At 44.5% G+C, this 27,784-nt stretch overlaps 1 protein-coding gene across 1 annotated transcript in view; it reads left to right on the top strand.

Moving 5' to 3' along the window:
• The window catches only part of LOC129554812 (piezo-type mechanosensitive ion channel component 2-like), a 49,697-nt gene extending 22,137 nt beyond the window's left edge, over positions 1–27,560 (top strand). Inside the window, exons 13-24 of the mRNA XM_088843651.1 lie at positions 621–779; positions 1,264–1,411; positions 1,856–2,044; positions 2,407–2,499; positions 2,745–2,914; positions 22,166–22,278; positions 23,253–23,354; positions 24,020–24,107; positions 24,440–24,556; positions 25,391–25,443; positions 26,127–26,364; positions 26,738–27,560. Coding sequence (XP_088699777.1) covers positions 621–779; positions 1,264–1,411; positions 1,856–2,044; positions 2,407–2,499; positions 2,745–2,914; positions 22,166–22,278; positions 23,253–23,354; positions 24,020–24,107; positions 24,440–24,556; positions 25,391–25,443; positions 26,127–26,364; positions 26,738–27,086 — 1,819 coding nt within the window. The 3' untranslated portion in view covers positions 27,087–27,560. The remainder of the gene's footprint in view (positions 1–620; positions 780–1,263; positions 1,412–1,855; positions 2,045–2,406; positions 2,500–2,744; positions 2,915–22,165; positions 22,279–23,252; positions 23,355–24,019; positions 24,108–24,439; positions 24,557–25,390; positions 25,444–26,126; positions 26,365–26,737) is intronic.
• Positions 27,561–27,784: the final 224 nt, after the last annotated feature.

Here is a 27,784-nt window from a genome sequence, read left to right as displayed (position 1 = left end):
GGGGAGACTTAGAGATGTCGGGGTTCCAGCTGAGAATGCAAGGTGGGATGCAAGGTGGCCCTGGGCCCGGGGCTCCAAATCCAGGTTTCGAACTACAGAGGCCTGAAACCTCCCATGGACCCCAGGGCCCAGCTCTAAACTTTTCTCTGGAATAGACATTCGCGGGGGCCTTGCTGGGGCTCATTTCTCCCCATTCTGCCTCAGGAGCTTGCTGAGACCCCCTCTGATCAGATTATCTCTGTTGGCCTGACGAGAGGATTTAAGGATTATCTTAATGATAAATCAGCAGCAGCCATCCCGGGAGGGGCATGGTTCTGACAGGGCAACTGTGGTCTGGCTCTTCCATCAGGAGATGATGAAGGGGGAATAGGAAGTCGCCTTTTCCAGGAAAAGTATGGGGAGCCCAAGTGTCACCAGGGGCCACCTGCAAGCCAGATCATTTGAGGAATAACAGTTTTCGCTTTTTCTTCCTTTCTCCCCCAACTAACAATTATTCTTGAAATTATAGCCCCAAATCTCTGGGTTTTGATGAGTCCAGAGCACATCCCTGAGGGTCCAAGGCTGCTGAGCAGAGAGGCCCATGCACAGCCAGGATAACCTGCTTTTCTGGGCATTTGCAGGCGGTTTAACCTCAACCACGTGGCTCAGACCTGGTACCTAGTGAAGTGCATCTACTTTGGCCTGTCCGCCTACCAGATTAGGCATGGCTACCCAAACTGGATCCTCGGCAACTGCCTGACCAAAAACTTCAGCCTCATCAACCTCATCTTGTTCAAAGGGTGAGCGAGACATTTCAGATGCACCTAGCAGGGGCCCACAGGGGACTCTTAGGACCCACCCAGGACAAATTCTGGGCCCACATCTGGGAGGACCGGGTCTCTCCAATCTGGCCACATGCCGAGGGGTTCCCAGGACCCGCATGTGGCCTGAACCAGGGCAAGAGGGAACCGGCTATGTTTGTGCACCTGTGTTTATCTCTCTTGTTCACCCACATAACCTAGATACTTAGCGTAAGGCTGGGTAACATGTAAGATTATTTGCTGAAAGGATGGAGAATACCTGGGGTGGCTGGGATGGAGTGGGATGGGATGGGAAGACACAGGAAAGGATGGATGAGACTGTGGATGGCACTGAACGGATGGATGGGGTAGGGGGAAAGACAGGGATTAGACTACCTCACACAGACAAGTGGGATGGATGGATGGGCAGGACTGCTAGATGGACCAGCACCCTCCAGCTCCCCATGGTCTTTGCTGCTCCCAGGTTCCGCGTAGTACCTTTCCTCTTAGAGCTGAGGGCTGTCATAGACTGGATGTGGACCAACACTTCCCTCAGCCTGACCAACTGGACATGCCTGGAGGACCTATTCGCCAACATCTTCATCATGAAATGCCACCAGGAGTCTGAGAAGGTGGGCATGCAGCACGTTTCCTGCTCTTAACCCTATCTCCCTGGAGTAATGGGGATCCTGCCCTGCCCAGCAGGCAAGGTGCTCACCTCACAGCATGGCCCTGGCCCAGCTTCACTTGGGACTCAGGAGTTTGTAGTTAAATCCTCAATAGAATGGCAGACCTTGTGCTAAGCTCTGCTACCGTCACCTCATGAGTGCTCCACTCCCTGATGGAGCAGGTACCATTTTATTACCATTTCACAGAGAGGCAGGCCGTTCAGAGTGCCTTTTTGCTCAAGGTGACACAGCTGGGAAAATGTGGGGTCTGCACTTGGGTTCAACTCTCTCTGAGCCCAGCACTGTGGACCACTGGACATCCCCCAGTTTTCAGGGGGGTCATTCACCAACCTGCCTCCCTTGAGCCCGCATCTGCCTGGCCTGACCTGCCACCCTCCACTCCTGCAGAAATACCCCCAGCCTCCTGGGCGGCCGCAGAAGAGGGCTGTGAAGTACGGGCTCGGAGGCATCGCCACATTTGCTTTGGTCTTCCTCATGTGGTTCCCCCTAGTTTTCATGTCCCTGGTGAAGACGGTGGGCGGTGTGACCAACCAGCCCCTGCAAGTGTCAGTCAAGATCGCCATCAACGGTTATGAGGTATCTGGAGGGGAGGGCAGGGGCTGGCACCTGCTTCCTTGTTCTCCAAGCTGTGGTCCTGGGTGTGGGTTCCGAGCTCAGACCCCAGCTTCTAGGCCTTCGTCCTTGTTCTTTCCCTCCTTGTGTACCCTTCCCATCTCCTCCTCCTGCTGGTTTCACAAGAGAAGAGATCTGAATCTCTTCCCCAAGTCTGACCTCTTGGCACCTTCACTCATTGCACCTCGTGTGCTTGGTTCCGACGCCCATCACCCCAGGGAGGACGGAGGCCCTTTGATCACAATTCGGTGGTTTTGCCCCATTTCCGTCACTAGCATGGCCAGCTTTCTGAAGCCCACCTACTTCACCCTCCTCCTCTCTGCCAGACCCTGTTTTCCATGAGCGCTCAGCAGCACAACCTGGTCCCTTTCTCGGACGCAGACTACAGCCGGCTGACCCAGCAATATGCTCTCCATCCCGTGAGTGTCTCGCGAGTCCAGAGGAGCCCCCAGTCCCCCAGGCCCCACCTGTGCATTTCCTTCTCTCACATCCCAACCAGATATTGACACTTCATGACGCTCCAGCTATTAAAATGCAACAGACCTGGTGGGGGAAAGAGGAGGCAAATCAACTCAACAAACACACAGAGATGAACCCAAATGATGGATGACCCTAGAGGCGCGTTGCCTCCTGATGCACGCTCCCCTTCTCCCTTTGCCCCCAGCCTGCCATACAATTTTTAGCGGACTACAGACCCGAGGACATCGTTCTTGCCAAGATCAAAAGTCATGCCAGCCTGCTGTGGGGCGTGAGCCCCACCGACCGATCAGCCATGGTCCAGGAGCTTGCCAACACCACCGCCATCTGCATCACCACCTCCTGGGCTGTTCAGAGGTAACCTGGCACCACGTAAACACAGAGCCCCGTGTTATTTCTCCTCCCCAGCTGTTTGTGAGATCTTACAGATAAACCTTAGGAAAGTAATAGTCGTAATGACTGGCCTTGAATGAGGACCACGTGAATGTCACGCACAATGTCCATCCTTCTTTCCTGTCTCTCTGACTTCTTTGCTCTTCTCTCTTTCAAAAAAAAAAAAAACAACCCAATTTCTACTTTGAATTTACTCATCGTTGGCCAGTTTTTCACTATGGTTAACTTTTAAGGGTTAATTTGTTTCTGTTTTTAATTTTATACAAGTATAATTAAGAAACACTGAGAAAAGTGGATGCATGTATATCTACATGATCATATACGATAAGTGCAAAGTTTGATGAATTGTTACACTGTGAATACATATGTGTAATCAGCACCCAGATCAAGAAACAGAACCTCCCCACCCCTTCGGAAGCCTGCCTTGTGCTTCCTTCAGCCGTACCCTCTCCCAAGGGAAGCCACCAACCACCCTGACTCCTAACAATACAGATTAGGTTTGCTTGGCTTAAAAAATCAGTCACTGTATTTTGCGTTTATTCTGTGATGCAGAATACCAGAATAAAGCAAAAGCTATTTGTTTTATTTTTAATTATATGGTTAGAAAGACATGTTTTTTTTTTTTTTTTTAACATTGTGTTTCCTTTTCCTTTTAGCAGGTTAGCATCTCTTTATTTATTTTGGCCGCATAGTATGGCATATGGAACCTTAGTTTCTCAACCAGAGATGGAATCAGTACCCCTGCATTGGGAGCACAGAGTCTTAACCATTGGGCCACCAGAACCCAAGAACATGGTTTTAAAATGGACTTTCTAAGGGACAAACAATATGTTACTTGTCCCCCAAATATTTTGACATTGTGTTAACAGACTGTTTGTTTATTATCATTTGGCTTTATGGTCTCTTTTGTGTTTTGTTGTAGGTTTTTTTGAGGAAGGAATTTGGAACTTTTGGGGGTATAGCAACATGTAACAAGGCTGAACAACAATGTATATTCATGACAACTGTTTCACTGAGGCAGAAATTACATACAGTAAATTCACAGATAAGAGTACAATTTGATAAGTTTAGAGTAATGCAAATACCATGTCACCACCACCCCAGTCAGAAGATAACACCTTTTCTGGCCCAGAAGTTTCCCTCATGGTTCTAGTCCATGCCCACTGCAAACACTGCTCTAGTTTCTATCACTATTAGATGAGTTTTCCCTGTTCATGAACTCCATATACACATAATCATAGAATATGTGCTCATTTGTACAACATAATGCTTTTGAGATTCATCTATTTTGCTGCGTGTATCAGCTGTTTATTCTTCTTTCACATGCTGAATAATGCCTCATTGTATGCATATATACAACAAGCTAATTACTTCTTCTATTAGTGGTATCCACTTTTATAAATATCTGTTCTCTTTCCTCCTGAGTGAACACTCAGGGGAGGGGAGTTGTTTTATGATGGGATGGCTATATGCTTAACCTTTAAAAAACTTAGGAACAGTTTCCGAAAAGAGTAGACTGTCTTATACTCCCACCAGCAATGCAAGTGAGTTCTCATTACTCCACATCCTTACCAACCACAGGGAGAGCATCAAGCTTTTGAATCTGACCATTCTGACAAATGTAAGTGATATCTCATCGTGCTTTCAATTTGTGTTTCCCTGATGACTAACGATACTGAGTAATTTTCCATATTCTTATTGTCCATTTGTGTATCTTCTTTGTGTTTACTCAGCCTTGTTCTTTTTGTTTGTTTGATTTTTGAATTGTAGGGAATTCTTTAAATATTCTGGATATAATCCCTTTGTCAGATATATGTATTTCAAATATTTTCTCTCAATCTCTGATTTGCCTTTTTGTATTCTCAGTGTGGAGTTTTGATGAACAGAGGTTTTCGGTTTTGAAGTCCAATTTGTCAATATTTCCTTTTGTGGTTGTGCTTTTGTGAGTCCTTTCTAAGAAATCTTTGCTGGTCTCAAGTTCATGAAGATATTCTTACACTATGTATTCTGCCAGGAACTTCATAGTTCTAGTTTTTGTGTCTAGATATCCTGTCGAGCTCAAACTAATTTTAATGTGTGATGTGAAGTAAAGGACAAGGGTCATTTTTTCTTCTTTCTGTACTTTTTCCTAGTTTTTCCAGACCATTTGCTGAAAGGATGTTTCTTTCTCATTGAAGGTGCCATTGCCTTGATACCTTTGTAAAAAATCAATTGACTGAATGTGGCTAGATCTATCTCTGGATTTTTCATTATGATCCATTGATCTATTTCTCTGGGATACCATCTTGATTACTATAGCTTTTGACACACTTTGAAATCAGGATGTGTGAGTTCTCCCACTAGGTTGTTTATTTTGAAAACTGGCTATTTTAGCTACTCTGTATTTCTGTTTAACTCTTAGAAACAACTTATCAGTTCTGAAAAAAAAAAAAGTCTTGTTGATATTTGGGTTGGAACTGTGTTGAAACTATAAACACTCATAGTTCAATCTGGAGAGAATGTGCTTTGTAGCAATATTTAGTCTCCAAGCCATGAACATGGTTTATTTATTCATTTAGCTCTTTAATTTCTCTTCACATTACTTTCTACTGTCTATTCATTTATTTTTGGCAATGATTTTTTAAAACCATTTAATTTCATACAGCCAATTAATCTTGTGGTAGTTTCAGGTGAACAGTGAAAGGATTCAGCCGTGCGTAGACATGTACCCATTCTACTCCAAACTCCCCTCCCATCCAGGCTGCCACATAACATCAAGCAGAGTTCCATGTGCTAGGCAGCAGGTCCTTGTTGGTTACGCGTTTTAAATATAGTGGTGAACTTACTTGCAAAAACAGAGAGACTCACAGACTTAGAGAACAAACTTGTGATTGCTGGGGGGAAGGATGAGGGAAAGGGATAGTTAGGAAGTCTGGGATGAACAGGTACATTCTACTTTCTAATATACAGGTCTTGCACACCTTTAGGTTATCTTTAAATATTTTATGCTTTTTATACTATTATCGATGAAATTGTTTAGAAATTCACTGCCAACTGTTTGCTGCTAGAATTGATTTTACATATTGACTTTGTATTCTATGATCTTATTAAAGGTATTTATGAGTCCCAGTAGTTATTTTCATATATTATTTAAAAATATTCACATAAATAATCATCGACTCTTTGAGATCCCATGAACTGTACAGTCCATAGAGTTCTCCAGGCCAGAATACTGGAGTGGTAAACTTTCCCTCTCCATGGGATCTTCCCAATCCAGGGATCAAACCCAGGTCTCCCGCATTGCAGGCAGATTCTTTACCAGCTGAGCCACAAGGGAAGCCCTTACATAAATAATCATGGAATCTGAAAGTTTAGGGAGTCTCGTTCTTTCTTTCCAATCTATATGACTTTTTCTTTTCCTTGCTTCTTATACTAGGCAGGAATTTTAGTACAATAGTGAAGAAGAAAGGTGAAAGCAGACATTCTTGCCTACTTCACAGTCTCAGGAGAAAAGCCTTCAATGTTTCAGCAATAAATATGATGTTAACTAGCATTTTCACTTTTCTCTTCTCAGATTGAAAAGGTGCTCTTCTCATTCAAGTTTGCTGGCAGTTATGGTCACATATGGGCACTGAGTTTTGTCAGATCTTTTGAAATGATCATATTATTTTACCCATTTATTTTGTCAATGTGGTCTATTATATTGGCTGATTTTTAAATGTTATACCATCTTTGTGTTCCTTGGGAAAACTCTACTTAATTATGATGTATTATCATTTTATATATCACTGGGTTTCCTTTGTTAGTATTATATTAGGGATTTTTGCATCTGTTTCATGAGGAATATTGGTCTGTGCTTTTTTTTTTTTTAACAATGCTTCTGTCAGGTTTTGGTATCAGGATTAGGCTGACTTCCTAAGATGATTTGAGAAACATTTTCTTCTCAGTTTTTGGAAACAGTTTGTGTAAGAGTTGCATTATTTCTTCCTGTGTTTAATAATACCTCCCCCCTGCAGAAAAGCACTCTGGGCCTGGAAATTCTTTTCATGGAAACAATAACACAACTCAGTTGTGTTAATAGATATTGGACCATTCAGAGCATCTATTTCAAGCTGTATCAGTTTTGATAAGTTTCTTTTTCAAGGAATTTGTTCACCTCATGTATGTAGTTGAGTTTATTGGCATAGAGTCTCATAAAATTTCCTTGTTTTTTGTTTTTTAGTGTCTGTAGGATCTGTAACAATATCCTCTCTTTTATTTCTGATCCTGGTTATCTGTGACTTTTCCTCTTTTCTCTTACTCAGCTCTGCTAGGGGTTTTAAAAGATTTACTGAGGTATAATGGATGTAATCAAATGAACAAATTTAAAGTATATGCTTGGATGAGTGCTGACATCCATGTACATCTGTGAAATGAAAAGCACAATCAACGGTGGAGGAACTGGGAGACTGGGATTGGCACATATACGCTATTGATACTATGTATAAAATAGATAACTAATGAGAACCTACTGTATAGTACAGAAAACTCTGCGTAATGAAATATGGTGACCTGAGTGGGAAGGAAGGCCAAAAGGGGGAGGATATATGTTTATGTAAAGTTGATTCATTTTGCTGCACAGGAGAAACTAGCACAATATTGTCAAGCAACTATTCTCCAATAAAAATCAATTTAAAAGACCCACACAATCAAGATAATGAGCACTTCCATTGCCCACAAAAGTCTACTCATGACTCGGCTCAACTCCTCTCTCCCTCCACTCCCATCTCCAGGCAACCATTGATTTGCTCTCTGTAACTAGGGATTAGTTTGCATTTTCTAGGAGTTTTTATGTTTTCATACACGAGCTTTAAGAGTTCCTTGTGCGCTTTGGAGAACAATCCTTCATCAAATATGCCTTTTGCATATATTTTCTCTCAGTTTGTGACTTGACTTTTTATTCTCTTGATGGTGTCTTTCACAGAGCAGAATTTTTTTTAATGTTAACAACATACAGCCTGTCAGTTCTTTCTTTTCATGGATTGTGCCTTTGGTGAGCTTCGCACATGCTCTGAATTCCCCCTGACTCCTTAAGTGGGCCAGGATGGCTGTTGTGGACTGGGGTTGGGTATTTCTTGTCTCCCAGGTCAGTTAGGTTCTGGTAAAAGCCCAGTAGGTTAAGCTCTGGTTAACTAGTTTCTTTGGAGGTTGTTGTTGTTAGTTACTAAGTCCAGGCCTACTCTTCTGTGACCCGACGGACTGTAGCCATCTAGGCTCCTCTGTCCATGGGATCTCCCAGTCAAGAATACTGGAATGGGTTGCCATTTCCTCCTCCAGGGGATCTCCCAATCCAGGGATCAAACCCGTGTCTCCTGCATTGGCAGATGGATTCTTTACCATCTGAGCCACCTGGGAAGCCCCAGCAAACTACCCCCTCTGTTACAATCAGCATGGTCTTTCATATTTCAGAACAATTCCTTTTCCCCTATTCCTGCCAAGAGTACAGGGTGGGGTTTTCTCCACTTGCTGTGAGGACCTGGTCCATCTCTAGGAGGTAAAAACCACAGAAGTGTGGGTCCCCTTGGCATTTCTATGCTTGAGACTTTTCCCCACTGAGCCTTCCACGGTTCGTCATTTACAGCCCAGCTTTCCTTACCTTATCACTGATTCCCACCAGGTTTGTGCTTGTGGATTTCAACTCCAGTAAGCTGTGATTCTGTATTTGCCTCTTGGTCTTTGCAGTTTGGGGGGCCATAGTTTGCACTGTGACCTCATCTCTCTGACAGGTCTAAGACGACTTACTGGTTTTTCAGTATGCTCATCTTTGTACTTGTTTAAGTACAAAGAATGGCCAGTTCCAGCTTCTCACATGACAGACTGGAAACTGGAAGTCCACGTTGTCTTTCAAATGTTGGTTCCCTATGTTCGTTGCTGGCGTATACAGATGTGGTCAATGTTTGCATGCCAATCTTGCAACATTGCTAAATTCATTTATGACTACTAGGAGGGTTATTTGAAGATGCCTTTGGATTTTATATGTAGACAATCATGTCATGTGCAAACACAGTTTTGTTTCATTTATTTAATTCTTTCTAATCTCTATGCCTTTTATTTCTTTTCCTTCTTGATTTTTATGTTTTTGCCTTGTTTTTTGTTTTGACTTGCAGGATCCTAGTTCCCCAACCATGGACTGAACTTGGGCCCTTGGCAGTGAAAGAGCAAAGTCCTAACCACTGGCCCACCAGGGAATTCCCTTTTTTTGTCTTATTAAAGTAGCTGGAACTTTTAGTTCTATGGTAACAGTGGTGAGTTGGACATTCTTGCTTTGCTCTCAGTCTTAAGAAGAAAGTGTCCCTTCCCATGAATTATGTTAGCTAAAGATTTTTGAAACGTTTATTAAAGGTTTAACATCTCTTCTATTCCTAGTTTGCTGAGAGTTTTTATTGTGAATGTATATTGAATACTGTTAAAGGCCTCTCCTACACCTGGTGAGATGATCCTGTGCTTCTTTTCTATGGTCTGCAGACAGAAATTACATTGATTTATTTTCCAATGTTAAACCAGTCTTAGTTCCAGGATAAACTCCCACTTCATTATGAGTATTAGTATTATATATATGTATATATATCACTGGATGCAACTGGGAAGTATTCTATCTAGGGATTTTGCATTTGTGCTTATGAGGGATACTGTGCTATAGCTTTCCATTCCTATGTTAATCTGGTTTTAGTCTCAGAGTAATGCTGGTTTCGTAAAATGACTTTGGAAGTGCACTCTCCGGTTTTCTGGAATTTTGCCTAGAATTGGTATTATTTCTTCCTTAAGTATTTCGTAGAAGTCACCAGCACAGCCATTTTGGCCTGGAGTTGTCTTTGCAAGTTTTATCTCAGTTGAATTTATTGACAAATCGTTATATTCACTTAATATCCTTTCCTTGCCTATAGGCTCTTTAATGATGTCTCTAATTCTGCTGTAGTAATTTATATCTTCTTTCTATTCCCCCCTGATAAATCTGACCAGGAGTTTATAAATTTTATTGACATTTTTAATAAGTTTTTGCTTTTATTGATTTTACTATATTGTTTTTCAGTTTTCTCTTATACTTTGGGCTTATTTTACCTTCATTTATTTATTTTTGATTTTTATGGTGGAACTTTAGGTCTTTTGAGTTTTTCCCTACTTTTCTAATATAAGCATTTAATGCTTGAGATTTCCCTTAAAGCATTAACTGTATCCCATAAATTTTAAGTCATGTTCTAATTTTGATTCAACTCAAATATTTTATTTCTATTTGGATTTCTTCTTTAACCCATGGGTTATTTGAAAGTGTGCACCTTAGTTTGAAAATCTGTACTTTTTCAGATATTCCGATACTGATTTCTGATTTAATTCCATTGTGGTGAGAGAATATTATTTGTAGAATTTTTAGTCTTTTTAAATTTATTGAGTTATTTTAGGGTCCATAATATGACCTATCTTAATGAATGTTTTATGTGTCCTTGGTAAGAATTGTTTTCTGCCACTGTTCTTGATAGTATTGTTAATTCTTCTCTATCTTTACTGATTTTCCATCTACCTATTTTATCAATTATTGAGAGAAGGCCATCAAAAGCTGTAATTAACTCTGGATTTGTCTGTTTCTCTTTTGAAATCTGTCAGTTTTTGCTTCATATATTTTGAATTTCTATTACTTGGTGAATAAATAGTACGATTAGGTCATTTTGATGAACTGTCCCCTTTATTGTTATGAAATGATTCTCTTTATTTTTTTTAAAAAGCTTTCAATTCTGTATTGTTAAAAAAGTGAAAGTGTTAGTTGCACAGTCATGTCCAACACTTTCTCACAGCAGAGCAGGGGGACAGACCCACATTGGACCCCAGAATCTTTGCTCTTTAACCCTGGACTCCTCTGTCCATGGGATTCTCCAGGCAAGCATACTGGAGTGGGTTGCCATGCCCTCCTCCAGGGGATCTTTCCAACCCAGGAATTGAACCCAGGTGTCCTGCATTGCAGGCAGATTCTTTACCATCTGAGCCACCAGAGAAGTCCAAGGAGTATAGACAATTAACAGACTTCACACATACACATAGCCAATTAACAATTTTGTGATAGTTTCAGGTGAACAGCAACGGGATTCCGCCATACATATACACATATCCATTCTCCCCCCAATCTCCCCTCCCATCCAGGCTGCCCCATAACTTTGAGCAGAGTTGCCTGTACTATACAATAGGTCCTTGTTGGATATGTAACGGTCCTCTTTAACCTTGTAATTGTCATTGTCCTTAAATCCACTTTGACCTATTCAATATAGCAGCTCCAGCTGCTTTCTTCTGGTTAGTGTTAGCAATATATCTTTTCCCATCCTTTTATAAGTTTAGAAGTGGGTTTATAGACAGCACAGAGTTGGTTATTATTTTTATATCCGGTGTTACAGTCACTTCCTTGGTGCGTCTAGACTATCTGCAGTTAATGTGATCATTGACATGGTTGAGTTTGAATTTTCTTGTTGCATTTGTTAATATGTACCATTTGTTTTCCATCTGCCTTTCCCTCTTTTTCTTTGTGGTTGGAAAGAGTTTCAAGGCCACAGCACAGGGAGTAGAACTGCAAATAAAGTCTAATGGTCCCCATTAGTTGAGCAGAGTTCGGGGGTCTCTGGAGGCCATGATGGTGAGAGTTTGCAAATCAGAGTAAGGAGGAGAGAATGCTAAGACAGACAAAATATTGGACGTCTGTGGAGGGTTCCTCTGAGTCTGTAGCTGAGTGTTGATCAAGGAAGTTATCAAGGTGGTAAGCAAAAAAACACTGGAAAGCAACAGGGAGAATAATATCTGGAGCTCCAAATGGCCAGAAATAGTTTATAATGCTGTGGCCCATAGTGGAAAGACTTCACAGAACATGGGATATGCAGTCTGGTCCCTGAGCAGGGACCACTGTCTCAGGTGTTGCTTGTTCTTTATTTAATTGGTTTCTGCTTTTATCTTTCTTATTTCCTTTATTCTCTTACTTGGGCTTAATTTGCTCTTCTTTTTCCAGCTTTTTAAATGGTAAATTATATCATTGATTTTAAACCTTTCTCTCTTTTCCAAAATGAATTAAAATCTGTAAATATCTCTCTAAGCACTGCTTCAACTGCAACTATTTAAAAATGTTTCTTTGTGATTCCATCTCTGGGTCATGGGTTATTTAAACATATGTTGCTTAATTTACAAATATTTGGGAGCTTTCCTATATGTCTTTTTTGATTTCTAATTTAATTCTATTCTGTTTGCGCATGCTCAGTCACTTCAGTTGTGTCTGATTCTTTGTGACCCAGTGATCTGTAGCTGGTCTGGCTCTTCTGTCCATGGGATTTTTCAAGCAAGAATACTGGAGTGGGTTGCTGTGCCCTCCTTCAGGGGATCTTCCTGACTCAGTTATCAAACCTGCATCTCCTGCATTGAGGGCGGTTTCTTTACTGCTGAGCCACTATTCTGTTCTTAGGGGAAAAGAAACCTCTATAATTTTCAATCTTTTGAAATGTATTGAGACATTTTATGACCCAGCACATGGTCTATCTGGATACATATCACATGTTTACATGAAAGAATCTTTATTCTGTAGCTGCTGGGTATGGTGTACTGGCTATGTCATAAGGAAAAAGAGTTGATAATGTTGAAATCTTTTGTATGTTTAATTTTGAGGGTCTCCAGTTTTACTATCCATTTCAGAGAGTAAGTGTTAAAATCCATCTATGTTTATGGAATTTTCTATCCCTTTGATTCTATGAAGTTTTTATGTCATGCATTTTGAAACTTCAGCTTTAAGACACATATACATTTATGGTTGTCATGTTTTCTTGATGGACTGTGAAATATTTTCATTATTGTTATGAAATGTTTTATCATTATGAAATTTTCCTTTTTATCTCTGGTAATATGTTTCTTGTAAGAAACCTTAAGCCTATCATTTTGCTATTTGTTTTTAATCTTTTTTTCTTCTGTTTTTTGCCTGCTCTTGTATTAACAGAAATTCTTTTTTCTATTTTTAATATTTCATTTTAATTCCTTATTTTCTTTTCAAATATGCATCTTTATGCTTCGTTTTAAATGTCTGTTCCAGGGATTATAATAGGCATTACTTTTCCCCTAATTTTTTTATTTTGGTAAAACAGGCCTAAAATTTACCACCTAATCACTTCAGCTATTTTCAGTAGTCTTAACTACATTAATTACCTACTGCCATCACCACCACCCATCTCTCGGACTCTTTCTGTCTTGTAAACCTTAAACATTAACTCCGCATTCTTCCCTTTCCCAGCATCTAACAATTAGCACTATTTCTGTCTCTGTGACTTTGACTACTCTAAAAACCTCACATGTAGGTGGGATCATACAGTATTTTTGTAACTAGATTATTTTATTTAGCATCATGTTCTCAGATTCATTCATGTTGTAGCAGGTGTCAGAATTTTCTGCCTTTTTAAAGCTGAATAAGTCTGCTGCTGCTGCTGCTGCTAAGTCACTTCAGTCGTGTCTGACTCTGTGTGACTCCATAGACGGAAGCCCACCAGGCTCCCCCGTCCCTGGGATTCTCCAGGCAAGAACACTGGAGCGGGTTGCCATTTCCTTCTCCAATGCATGAAAGTGAAAAGTGAAAGTGAAGTCTCTCAGTCGTGTCCGACTCTTAGCGACCCCAGGGACTGCAGCCTACCAGGCTCCTCCATCCATGGGATTTTCTAAGCAAGAGTACTGGAGTGGCTTGCCATTGCCTTCTCCGTGAATAAGTCTAGTATATGTATGCACCACATCTTGCTTATCTGTTCATCCATTGATGGACACATGGGTTGCCTCCACGTTTTATGAATAATGCTGCTATGGACACAGTTATACCAATCTCTCTGAGACACTGTTTTCAATTTCTTTGGGTGGAAACCTAGAAGAGGAATTGCTGGTTCACAGGGTGATTCTATTTTTAAATTTTTTAGTTGTTATGTACAGAGGTCATATCCTTTGACATTCCCACCAACAGTGTGCTAGAGTTCCAATGTCTCTATGTTCGCACCAACAGTATTACTTTCTGATTTTTTTATACTAGTCACCCTAATGGGAGGCTTCCCTGGTAGTTCAGCTGGTAAAGAATCTGCCTGCAAAGCGGGAGACCTGGGTTCGATCCCTGGGTTGGGAAGACCCCCTGGAGGAGGGCATGGCAGCCCACTCCAGAGTATTCTTGCCTGGAGAATCCCCACAGACCGAGGAGCCTGGCAGGCTATAGTCCAAGGGGTCGCAAAGAGTCGGACGCCACTAAGCACAGCACCCTAATGGGTTTCAGGGTAGTTAGTTCATTGTAGTTTTGATAGCATTTTTCAAATAATCATTGAGATTGAGAATCTTTTCATATGCTTATTGGTCATTCATATATCTTCTTTTGAGAAACATCTGTTCAAATCCTTTGCCCATTTTTTTTTAAATTGAATTGCTTGGGGTTTTTTGGTAAGTTTTATAAATTCTCTCTGTTTTCTGGATATTAATTCCTTATCAGTTATACAATTTGCAAATATTTTCTCCCATTCTATGAGTTGCTTTTTTATTCTGTGGATAGTGTCAGCTGAGACATGCGTTTTTAAAGTTTTAATGAATCTTTTTGTTTCATGTGTCTTTGGTGCCATGCCCAAGGAATTATTGCCACATCTAATATAAAAAAGCTCAACATTCAGAAAACGAAGATCATGGCATCTGGTCCCATAACTTCATGGGAAATAGATGGGGAAACAGTGGATACAGTGTCAGACTTTATTTTTTTGGGCTCTAAAATCACTGCAGATGCTGATTGCAGCCATGAAATTAAAAGATGCTTACTCCTTGGAAGGAAAGTTATGACCAACCTGGACAGCATATTAAAAAGCAGAGACATTACTTTGCCAACCAAGGTCCGTCTAGTCAAGGCAATGGTTTTTCCCGTGGTCATGTATGGATGTGAGAGTTGGACTGTGAAGAAAGCTGATCGCCGAAGAATTGATGCTTTTGAACTGTGGTGCTGGAGAAGACTCTTGAGAGTCCCTTGGACTGCATGGAGATCCAACCAGTCCATTCTAGAGGAGATCAATCCTGGATGTTCATTGGAGGGACTGATGCTAAAGCTGAAACTGCAATACTTTGGCCACCTCATGCGACGAGTTGACTCACTGGAAAAGAGTCTGATGCTGGGAGGGATTGGGGGTAGGAGGAGACAGGGATGACAGAGAATGAGATGGCTGGATGGCATCACCGACTCGATGGACATGAGTTTGAGTGAACTCCGGGAGTTGGTGATGGACAGGGAGGCCTGGCGTGCTGTGATTCATGAGGTCCAAAGAGTTGGACACGACTGAGCGACTGAACTGAACTGAACTGAACTGAATATCATGAAGGTTTTGCCCAGTGTTTTCCACTAAGAATATTATAATTTGAAGTCTTGCTTCAGGTATTTTATACATTTTCAGTTAGTTTGTGGACATGCTTTTAGATTAGGGTCCAACTTCATTCTTTTGCATGTGAGTGTCCAGTTTTCCCTGCATCATTTGTTGAAAGACTGTCCTTTCCCCATTGAACAGTCTTGACATCTTCATCAAAAGTCATTTGACCGTATATGCATAAGTTTGTGTTGTTGTTTTTCAGTCACTAAACCACGTCTGACTCTACATTCCCATGGACTGCAGCACACCAGGCTTCCCTGTCCTTCACTATCTCCCAGAGTTGTCTCAAACTCATGTCCACTGGGTCCGTGATGCCATCCAATCCTTTGGTCTATATGTCTGTTTTTATGCCAATACCACATTATTTAGATTATTATAGTTTTGTAGTAAGTATTGAATCAGGAAGTATGAGTCTTCTGTTTTTTTCTCCTTTTTCAAGATTGTTTTGGCTATTTGGGGGGGCCCGTGAGATTCCATATGAATTTTAGAATGGGTTTTTCCATTTCTGCAAAAAATGATCTTGGGGTTTTGACAGTGATTCCATTGACTCTACAAGATGCTTAAGGTGGCATTGACATTGTAACAATATTCAGTCTTCCAGCCTGTGAACATGGGGTGTGTTTCCATTTACTTCAGTTCAGTTCAGTCACTCAGTCGTGTCCGACTCTTTGCGACCCCACGAATCACAGCACGCCAGGCCTCCCTGTCCATCACCCACTCCCGGAGTTCACTCAAGCTCATGTCCATCGAGTCAGTGATGTCATCCAGCCATCTCATTCTCTGTCGTCCCCTTCTCCTCCCGCCCCCAATCCTTCCCAACATCAGAGTCTTTTCCAGTGAGTCAGCTCATCGCATGAGGTGGCCCAAGTATTGGAGTTTCAGCTTTACCATCAGTCCTTCCAATGAACGCCCAGGACTGATCTCCCTTAGAATGGACTGGTTGGATCTCCTTGCCTGTCTTCCTTTAGGCCTTTCATTTTGTGGCTTTCATTGTACCATCCTTCTCTTTGGCTAATTTAACTCCAAAATATTTTATCCTTTTTGGCACTATTATAAATGAAATTGCTTTCTTAATTTCTTTTCTGTTCACTGTTAGTGTATAGGATGCAACTGCTTTTTGTGTATTGACTCTAAACCCCACTACTCTGTGGCATTCACTCATTAGTTCTAATAATTGTTTTGTGGAATCTTTAGAATATTTTACATACGAGATGATATCATCTGTGAACAGCTATAAGTTTACTTCTTCCTTTCCAATTTGGAAGTCTTCTTTCTTTTTCTTTCCTAACTGCTTGGGCTAGAACTTTCTGTACTATGTTGGACAGGAGTGGTGAAAATGGCTCGTCCTTTCCTTGTTCCTGATCTCAGCGGAAAATCTTGCAGTCTTTTACTCTTGAACATGATGCTGTTTATCAAGTCATCTGTGATGGACACTTGTTCTGCATTCACCTTTGGCTGTTGTGAATAATGCTGCTGTGAACGTGGGTATGTCATGTCACCCAATGTCTTTAGTTTTGACATTAGGGGAATGCTGGCCTCATAAAGTGAGTTCAAAAGTATGCTCACTTCACCTGTTTTCTGGAAAAGCCTGGGCATTATTGGTATTATTACCTCATAAAATATTTGGTAGAACTTGCCTTGGAAACAATCTGAGCCAAGTTGTCTTTGTTGGAAGATTTTAAGCTAAGATTTCAATTTCTTCAGTAAATTTAGGCATATTTAGGTTATCTCTTTCTTGAGTTTTGGTGTTTTGTGTCTTCTAATAATTTGTCCATTTCATCTAAATTGTTGAATTTATGTCATGGAGAGATCACCTTAGCATCCTTGTGTGTGTGTGTTTGTGGTATTAGTTGCAGCATGTGGGATCTAGTTACCTGACGGGGGATCGAACTCAGTCCTCCTGCATTGGGAGCACAGAGTCTTAGCCACTGGACCATCAGGGAAGTCTCATCATAACATCCTTTTAATTTCTGTAGCTTCTGTCTTGATAGTCCATTTTCCATTTCTGATATTTATAATTTGTGTCTTTTCTCTGTTTATTTTGGTCAGTTTGTCTAGAGTTTTGTCAAGTATATTGATTTTTCAAATAACTAACTTTTAAAAATTAATTTGTTTTCTCTATTTTCAGTTACACTAATTTCTGCTCTTTATTGTTTCATTCCTTCTGCTTTCTTTGGGTTTAATTTACTCTTTGTCTCTAAAGTGGAATTCTAGATTGTTTATTTGATACTTCCTCTCTGACTTCTCTGTGATTTAGAGATGGGTTGCTTAATTTTAAAATATCTGTGGATTTTCCAGATATCTGTTATTGATTTCTAGTTTAAGTCCGTCATGGTCTGAGAAAATATACTGTATAATTTTAATTCCTTTAAGGTTGTTAACTTTTTAATGCCCCAGAATGTTCTTCATTTTGGTGAATGTTCCACTTCCATTTGAAAAGAATCAGTGTTCTGTTACCATTAGCTGAAGAGGTCTATAAATGTCAACTAAGTCAAGTTGATGGTGTTGTTCAGCTCTTCCATATCTTTGCTGATTTTCTGTCTGCTTATTCTGTTGATTGCTGAGAAAGTAGTGATGAGGTTTCCAAATATAATTGTGGGTTTGTCTATTTCTTCTTCAATCAGGTTTTATCTTGTAGAGTTTTTTTCCCTGGCCATTGGGGCGCCCATATTTGGGATTGTTATATCTTTTCGGTAAATTCTTCTCCTTATGTAATGGCCCTGTTTATGCCTGGTAGTTTTCTTTCTACTGAAGTCTTCTTTGTCTTATTTAATATAGCCACTTCTGCTTTTTTTTTTAAGATTTGTTATTATGTGGATCATTTTTAAAGTCTGTATTGAATTTGTTACAACACTGCTTGTTTTATGTTTTGGTTTTCTGACTGTGGGATGTGTGGGATCTGAACTCCCCCGCCAGGGATTGAACTTGCACCTCCTGCACTGGAAAGTGAAGTCTTAACCACTGGACTGCCAGATACTCCTTTTCAGCTTTGATTTGTATTAACTGTGTTTTTGTTTTTTTTTTTCCATCCTTTTACTTTTAATCTGTCGGTGTGAGCAGCGAACAAACTTTTTCTGTAAAGGGCTGCTGCTGCTGCTGCTGCCAAGTCGCTTCAGTCGTGTCCGACTCTGTGCGACCCCATAGATGGCAGCCCACCAGGCTCCCCCGTCCCTGGGATTCTCCAGGCAAGAACACTGGAGTGGGTTGCCATTTCCTTCTCCAATGTGTGAAAGTGAAAAGTGAAAGTGAAGTCGCTGAGTTGTGTCCGACCCTTAGCCACCCCACGGACTGCAGCCTACCAGGCTCCTCCGTCCATGGGATTTTCCAGGCAAGAGTATTGGAGTGGCTGTAAAGGGCTAGAAGTGAATATCTTAGGCTTTTGACCACATATGGCCTTTTCTTCCTCCTCTGCTTCACAACCCTTCAGTTCAGTTCAGTCCCTCAGTCGTGTCCGACTCTCCGCGACCCCATGAACCACAGCACGCCAGGCCTCCCTGTCCATCACCAACTCCCGTAGTTCACTCAAACTCATGTCCATCGAGTCGGTGATGCCATCCAGCCATCTCATTCTCTGTCATCCCCGTCTCCTCCCACCCCCAGTCCCTCCTAGCATCAGAGTCTTTTCCAGTGAGTCAACTCGTCACATGAGGTGGCCAAAGTATTGGAGTTTCAGCTTTAGCATCAGTCCTTCCAATGAACACCCAGGATTGATCTCCTTTAGAATGGACTGGTTGGGCCTCCCCTTAGCAATTGTAAAAACCATTCTCTAAAATAGGTCATTCGTGGGATTTGTCCTGTGAGCAAGTTTGTTGGTTAAATTTAAGATGCATTTCTTAGAGACAAAGTCTAATTGGATCATTTCTTCCCTCAATCCAATTTCTGTTTTTAACTGCTGTATTCGAACCATTGAGGTTTAATGCAATTATTGCTACAGTTTAATTTAGGTCTACCATTTTATTATTTCTCCATCTTTCTCATTTTTTTCTCTGTTCCCTTTTCTGACTTCTTTTGAATTACTTGAAGTCCTTTATTTTTAGTATTCCATTTATTTTGTCTATTTGATTTTTGGCTGTATCTCTATGTTACTTTTGAGTTGTTGCTTTAGATAATATTTATCTCTCCAATTTTTCACCATTTGTTTAGTGTTAATACGTTACTGTATGTAAAATATAGAAATCTTATAATCATCTTTATCATCTTGAGTCTATACTTCACCTTCTAATTTTTACATATCTTACATCTACATGCATTGAATCTCCCGGACAGTGTCACCAAGATCACTTTGTAAAGTCATACATTTTTAAAAGCACTCAAGAGAAGAAAAGTGTCCATTATATACCCAGATATTTATCTGTTCTGTTGTGCTTCCTTCATTCCTGATGTTCTGAGTTTTCCTCTGATATCATTTCCCCTTTGTCTGGAGAACATTCTTTCAGATTTCTTTTTGAGCAAGTCTGCTGGTGATGAATTCTTTCCGTTTTTGTTTTTTTTTCTTCTTCTTCTGACTAGGTCTCTATTTTGCCTTCGCTTTTAAGAAAAATATTTTTGCTGGATTTAGAATTCTGAGTTGACAGTTCCTTTGTTGTGAATTTTCAAGGATGCTATATTATTTCCTTGTCTTCTGACCACCATTGTTTCTGCTGAATGGTCTCCAGGCGTTACTCACCTTCAGGGAAGGCATCATTTTTCTCTGTCTGCTTTCAATCTTTATCTGTGGCTTTCAATCACTTGATTCTGATGTGTCTGGGTGTGGTTTTCTTGGAGTTTATCCTGTTTGGAGGTCTTGAAGCCTTTTGAACCTGTAAAATTTATGTCTTTTGACATATTTGGGAAAGTTTAGCCATTATTCTTTGAAAAGATTGTTTTGCTTGGATTCCGGTGGAAATTGCGAATGTTTGGACACTCAAAATACGTAAGTTCTGGAGATCTACTGTAAAACACAGGGCCTAGGATTAACAATACTGTATTGTATACTTTATTTTTTTGGCCATGCCACATGGCATGTGGGATCTTAGTTCCCCAATCAAGGATTGAACCTGCCTCCCCTGCATTGGAAGCACAGAGTTAACCACTGGACTTCAAGGGAAGTCCTTGTACACTTTAAAAAGCACAAATTGTATACTTAAAAAAAATTAGTGAAGAGGGTAGATCTTATGTTAAAAGTTCTTACCACAAAAGGAAAAAAAAACAAAAACCAGAAGCAGGAGGATTCTTTGCAAGGTGATGGGTAAGATTACGGCATTGATAGTGATCTGATAGTGATGATGGTGTCTCAGGACATGTTGTTAGCCCCAGACATGATTATCTATAATTTGTAGTGTAAATTACAATTAAATCTATAATTTACTGCATTAGCTATCTATAAAGTTTTATGTCAGTCATATTTTTCTAAAGTAGTTAAAAAAACTTTTTTTCTGACCCTGTCTCTTCCTCTGTTAGGAATTTCAATGACATATTAGGTCTTACAATATTGACTAACAAGTCCCTGAGGCCCTCATTTTTTAAAATCCTGTCTTTCAGTTCTAAGATTAGATCATTTCCATCGATCTGTTTTCAAGTTTACTAACTGTCCTCTGTCATCTTTGTTCTTCTCTTAGCCTATTCACTGAAATGTTTATGTCTTCTACTTTCCTTCTCAGATCTAAAAGTTTTATTTCTTTTAAAATAAATGTTTTCTTTAATAAAATTTTACATTTACAGGAGGGTATGAAGATAATAGATAGTGTTTACAAATACCCCTCACCTAGTTTTCTGTCATTTTTGAGATTGCACCCAAGTACTTCATTTCGGACTCTTTTGTTGACTATAAGGGCTACTCTATTTCTTCTCAGGGACATGGTGAAGGACAGGAAAAACCTGGCTTGCTGCAGTCCATGGGGTCGCAAAGAGTTGGACACGACTGAGCGACTGAGCAACAACAATTTTCCCTAATGTTAACATCTTTCATTGCCACTGTGGCATGTTTGTCAAAACTAAGATACCAACGTAGGTACATTATTATGCTAAACTCCAGATGTACTCAGATTTCACCAGTTTTTACATGAATGTCTTTTTTTTGCCGGGGACAGAGGAGTGGATTTCCAAAATTCAATCCAGGATACAAAACCACATCACATTTAGTGATTTTTCGTTATAGTTTGTCTCTCTTTGCCAAAACTTCTGTTTTTTCCATTCATTTTGAGCCTGTCCGGCTTTACCTCACAGAGGATAACTAGCACAGCCGCTTCTCAGGCCTCGTCTGATAATCCCAGCAACTGGGTCGTCTCAGGGTTGTCATCTTTTGATGGTCTTTCCCTCGAGATTTGATCAGATGCTCCTGGTTCTTGGCGTGCTGAGGAACGCGGGATTTTTATTCTGGACATCTTGTTTGTTTGTGTTATGTGAGAAGACTGGATCCTGTTAAAAACGCCCTGGAGAATGCGGGCTTCCTTCTTCTTTTTCCATTTCCCCCTCCCCTATCCTTTTTCTGGGCTTCCCTTATGGCTCAGCTGGTCAAGAATCCGCCTGCAATCTGGGAGACCTTTAGCAGCAAGTTCTATCTCTTTCTGTGGGTGCGGGCTCCTGCCCATTCAGCCTGCCAAGTTCCAGTGGTGCCATGTGCATCCAGCGTGATCAGTGTGGACTTGAGTGCTGGTGTCTCAGGCCTTAGCTCTGAGGACCTCCCAAAGCCCCTGGCCCTGGGACAGGGGCCTATGCACCTGTGCTCCCACGGGCACCCCTGTCCCTCCAGCCATGGGCCCTGCAGGACTCAGCTGCTGCCTCGGGGAACCTCTGCTGGACTCTGCAGTTCTCTCTCTGTGGGCACTTCTCTGCTTTCCAGGTGTCCACCCGGCAACCCTGGTCACCTCGGCCTACCCGAATCCTCAGCTCTGTCCCCCTGCTGCTCAGGGGGCCCCCCTCTGACTGGGGTCCTGCGGGATGTGATGCAGCCGGGTGTGATGGGCCATCAGCTGGGGCATCTGCGCTGCTCATCGCATTTGCCCCCCGCCCCCCCGGGATAGTCCTTTCATGCACCCATTTTCTAGTGTTGGAAAAGCGTTGCTTTTGGCACATTTGTCTCCTTTTCTTACTTGCTTAGGGCAGGAGGGTGAATCCAGTTCTCCTCCTTCATGGTGGTTGGAAACGCATATCAGACCCACTCGGGGAGGCTGGTTTAAACATGGGCTTTTTGCTTCTTTCCAGGCAGAACACCCAGCCCTCCCTCCCCCGCAGCCCCATCACCATGAACCCGAGCTCCTCTCATGCATCCCTGCCCACAAGACAGCAGCTTTCTGGTGGAATTCCCGCCACCCCCAGGCTCAAGGGACTTCTTCTCACTGTTTGTCATCCTCCAGTATCTTCAAACAGCTGTCTTTCTTCTTGGTTAAAAGTTTAGACTTGCCCACCATGGGTCTTTCATGACACCATTTGACCCTCTCAATATGATTGTTGACCCTGTTTTGTTTTCACCAATGCAGGGACTCAAGTGTGGCCCATTAGGACACGGGGGTCAGGTCACTTGACCAGGAAATAGCAGGGCCACTAAGCCTGTCCCACACGGGCGGGACTGGAACAGGCGTCCATGACTACAGAGGCGGTGAACAGCTCTTAGGACCGTAGGCTCTACGATGCTTGTTCTCACTGGCCGTCCTTAAACAGTGAACTTCACTGCAGCCTGGTTGACCCCAGCCACCCCTGGGTGTTGAAGTGGGTTCCCTCTGCACATGGGAGGCAGGGGACAGGTATCTGGTGATGTGCAAGAGAGGACTGTCCCAAAGGTGTCAATTCAACCTGCCTCTAGTCTGCGTGAAACTCATCCACAGCTCCCCTTGTGCTTAGAATAAAAACTTGGCTCCCGCCTTTGGCCAAGGCTGTGCTGCTCCAACCCCAGCCCCACCCTCATCCCCATACCCCTCTCTCCTTTCCAGCCTCACTGGCCTCCTTCCTGCTCCTCTGGTTTGTCCCGGCCTTGGCCACCACAGGACCTTTGCACAAGCCATTCCCTCTGCCTGAAATTGGTTTCCTCCATCGTCTGCATCATCTAACGCTCACTCATCCTTGCAATCTCAGCTTAGACAGCACTTCCTCTGGGCAAGCCTTCCCACCTGGCCCTCTCCTCAGACCCCCTCAGAGCTGGACCATCCCCTCTGCCACGACTCTCATTTGTGGGCTGATTATTTATAGCACGTTTCCTTACCAGAGCTGGGGAGGAAGCGGACTGCCTTGTCTTCCATCCACAGGAGGAAATGATGCCTTCCTTGGGGCCCAGCAGGCCTGCAGGATTGTGCTCACCAGGTCCAACCCAAGGCGTGTTTGCTTACTTGCTAACAACTCCCTCAAGCACCCCAAAGAGCCGAGGCTGGAGGGCCCTGCATTCAGAACCTTCTCCCCAGGGCTCCCAGGACGGCTGGCTAGAGGGAGGGATGCAGGGCGTCTGAGTTTTGTGCTGTCTCTTGCTCTGAGTCCGGAGGATAGCAGCTCCCACACATGATGGGGTCCCTCTGCTGAGGATGTCCGCATCTTGTAAAATGTGGCCAGGCCACTTCCTGTGGTCTAAATGCAGTGAAACCCTCATTTCAGAGCACCTGCTCTGCTTCTGCCTCCCCTGCCTTCAGACAAGGTGGAAACCAAGGCTTGGGGGCCAGCGAGGGGCTGAGGCAGGCAGCCCGGCCATGTCCACTGTCCTTCTGCGCAGAGCGCCCACCTGGCGTCTTCCCAGCAGCCTCTGGGCGGATGGAGCAGGAGGACACGAGCCTGACACCTGCCAGCCTCCTGGGCCTTCAGTGATGCTCAGCTGTGCAGGCCATGGCGCCCGTGCAGGTGCAAGTCCAGGGCCGGGTGAGGCCCGGATGGAAGATGGATGCACAGAGGGCAGGGGGCAGATGTTGGCTGATGAAGACCCCAGACTCCCCGATGGCAGGGCCCTTTGTCACCCTCTCCTCTGGCTTCAGGGCCTGAGATGAACATGGTGGTCACTCAATGCATCTTAGTAGTGGGAGAGGGGTCACTCAGTGCATCTTAATGGGGAGCGCAGGCAGCCGGGCCAGAGGGAAGCTGCCCCACGTGCCCACCAGTTTGTTTCTCAGCCTCCTGTCTCCTTCCCCTCCACCCTTAGGAATGTGTCTCTGGTCAAGAATGTGGAAGCATCCGGCAAACACATGGTGTGTTACACAGACGTGGAGATACGGAACCAACTGGTGGACACACTCAGCCTCGTCCGGACAGAGCCTGTGTAGGCGTCCCCTCCGTGCACACACACACACACACACACACACACTAGCTTCTGCGCCCCTGAGGGGGAACAAGATAATTTGCCCTGCACGAGGCAAACGCTAGTCTATTAGTCGCTAATGACATTTCCATGGATGGTACAAGGAAGCAGAGTGTTTGGGGTTGGCCTGGAGGCCTCTTCTGGCCTCATGCAGCCCAGCACCCCCCCACAGGCTGGCTCTGGCTTGTCAGTCAGGAAAAGACTGAGCTTCTCAGGGGTGCATACAGGTGGTGCTTAATAAATACTTTTGGGAGAGGAAGCTGGCTTCCTGTGATCCCCGCACTGGACCAACACTGTGGACGCCACAGAAACTCACCCAACCCCTTAGCAAAGTCGGGGAGTCAGGCATGATAAAAAAGCCCAAGGTCATAGAGTTTGGGGAACTAAGTTGACTCGGGCTGGGGGGGAAGAGGAGGTGTCTGAGCCGCAGAGTTTCCCACGCAGCCAATAGGAAGACACGCTTTCAGAGAGCGGCACCCCAACCCCCACCATGTTTGAATTGCACTAAATGTAGATGAATGTAAACCAGACCTCTGAGTTTTTTTTTACTTTGTTTTCCTGCCTGAAGAATGCTCCCTGGCCTTATTCCCAAAGCCCTGAGGACCACAGAGGGGACTGAAGCGAAAATGGCCCACCAGTTAGAAGTTGGTAAGGACCCACCCCCAGCTTGCATCCCTGCCCCCAGATGGTGCTGCCAGGGAAGGCGGGGGAGGGCAGCTCCCCCACTACCCCGTCCTGAGCCCTGTAGGTGGGCCTAAGCAGGGCCCCCCGTGAGCCTGTCTGGCTGGGGTGCAGGGCTGAGCCAGCCACTGGCAGGTCGACACTGTCTCCAATGTGCGTGGGACCTGGTACTTTTCCAAGGGCTTTTAAATGCATTATCTCGCTGGAGGCTCATTTGAGGCGAGGCCTCGAAGCGACTGGAAAACAGCTAATTTACTGAATCCTGAATGGAGAGGAAGCAGAAGGCGTCATGTGTTTCTGCTGAATCTCAAACCAAAACAACCTTTTGTTAAAGAACAAACAAATAAACAAAACCGCTGAAATCAATTCACCCGGGAACAGAACGAACAGAGGTTCTGGGCAGAGCATCTCAGCAGCAAATTCCAGCTCAACCAGTGTGGACTGGGGGAGGGGCTGCTGGGGTGACGGATGTGCTTATGGGGTGGGGGGGTTTGAGGGGGCAGAGTCCCTTGGGGCAGGGGCATCAGTGTGCACCAGGGGACCAGGCCGACCCTCCAAGGGAGACCTTGAACACTGGCTCCTCGGGAGGCGCTGCTGGGGAGGGGCCCTCCAGATGGGGGCCCCTGAATAAGGCAGGAAGAAGGGGTGCACTGGGGGTAAGGGGCCAGGCTGAGTCTAAGCAGAGATTGCATTGCCTGCAGGGAGGGTGGGAGAGTGTCAGAGGTTTTGCTCAATCAGCATCCATCCCAGCCCCTTAGAGGCAAATCCCCTGACGTGGTCGCCATGGGTGACATGGGGTCTTCTTAGCCTCCAAGCCTCCCCAGGGCCTGACGCTGCCTCTCCTATACAGCTCACTCCCATAGGCCATGGGACGTGGACCGCCTGGACTTCTTCCGCAACGCCACCATCCAGCTGCAGCAGCTGAGGCCGGTGGAGGCCCCCATGGCCAGCCCAGCAGCCGAGTGGTGGGTGGTCCAGGAGTGGCGGCCAGGCTGTGACCAGAGCCGGGGCTGCAGTCAGGACCTGGAGCTCGTCATCTTTAATGACAAAGTCAGCCCCCAGAGCCTGGGCTTCCTGGCAGGATATGGGTGAGGCTCCCCTAGCCCCAAGAACCTGCCTTGTGGCCCGGGGGCTTCAGAACTTTCCGCCCCTTCTCGCCCCTGCTCACCAGAGCTGCCTGGGATGGGGGGGCACAAGTCCCTGTTTCCTTGGCCCCAGAAATACACCAGGATGGTGACTTACTGTCACACAAGCTGCTAGCAGAAATGGGCATTCCCGCTGTCCCACTCCTCATTCACCTGGCCCTCCAACCCCAGGTGGAGGCTGGAACCCCAGCCCCACCCACAAGAGGTCGTGGGGGCTGCGAGTGGTCAGCACTTGCACTTCCCTCCCACTGGGCTGAGTAGCGGCTGTGCCCGCCTCTCCTGGGACAGCAGTGCTGAAGCCCCCTCATCCCCCCAGCATTGTCGGGCTCTATGTGTCGGTGGTGATGGTTGCAGCCAAGTTCATCCGAGACCACTTCCTCGGCATTGCCCGCTCCATCATGTATGACCAGCTGCCTGATGTGGACCGCGTGCTGGGGCTCTGCACGGACATCTTCCTGGTCCGCGAGCTGGGTGAGCTGCAGCTGGAGCAGGAGCTGTTCGCCAGACTCACCTTCCTGTACCGTTCGCCCGAGACCATGATCAAGTGGACGCGCCAGCGCCCACCCGCTCCCTGCCTGCCCCCTGCCGGCCCTGTTGCTGGGGCTCCAGTGGAGCGGCTGGAAGCAGCCGTCGTGTCCTCAAGCCCTTTGGCCTCAGAGAAGTAGAGTCTTTGCCTTAGCCTTGTGTCCCCCCAGTGCCAGACCCTCGGCCTGCAGCTGCTGCCCAGCTGGGTCCCTGGGCCTGAGGCCCCCTTTGTGCCCACACAAGGGAAACTCAGTTCCCCGGCTCCCTGTAGCCCCTGCAGGGGGTGTGGAGAGTGCCAGCTGCCAGAAGAAGGAGCTGGACCACCTCAGTGACCTCTGGCTCCTTCAGGGCTTCTCAGGGAGAAGCTGGATTGAGCTGCCAACACCAAAGCCATTAAGCACGCTAATGACCCATGAAGGCTCCTGGCCCCTCCGGCCCTCGTGCCTCCCTGAGCCCACTGACCGCCTCGTGACCACGATTACTGCAATTTAACACGTCGGGCCAGGGCTTTCCCAGACGGGGCGGAGGCCCTGGGACTGCTGCTTGCCTCTTCCAGGCCCAGCCTGGGGCTGTGCACACAGCAGGCAGTTAATAAATACATGCTTGGGATCATGCCCAGAAAGAGTCACCTTGATTTCAGGGCAGGAGAAGGGACTGGAAGTTTAGGGAGCCTTGGGCAGGGGTGCAAGGTCAAGGAGCCTGGACACAGCCAGGAGACGTGTGGCCTACAGCCATGTTCTCACCCTCCCATTGCCTGCAGAGGAGGTGCCGGCTCTATGCGAGGTGGAGCCTGAGTCCCGGATCTCCTCTGCGGGGCCCAGGCTGGGGGTCTTCCTGA

The sequence above is a fragment of the Moschus berezovskii genome, chromosome 15 (assembly GCF_049115385.1).
Source record: "Moschus berezovskii isolate FMDL1 chromosome 15, NW_MosBer_1.0, whole genome shotgun sequence".
Taxonomy (NCBI): Eukaryota; Metazoa; Chordata; class Mammalia; order Artiodactyla; family Moschidae; genus Moschus; species Moschus berezovskii.
The sequence above is the reverse complement of the archived record's forward strand: the minus strand, read 5'-3'. Positions and strand labels throughout refer to the sequence as shown.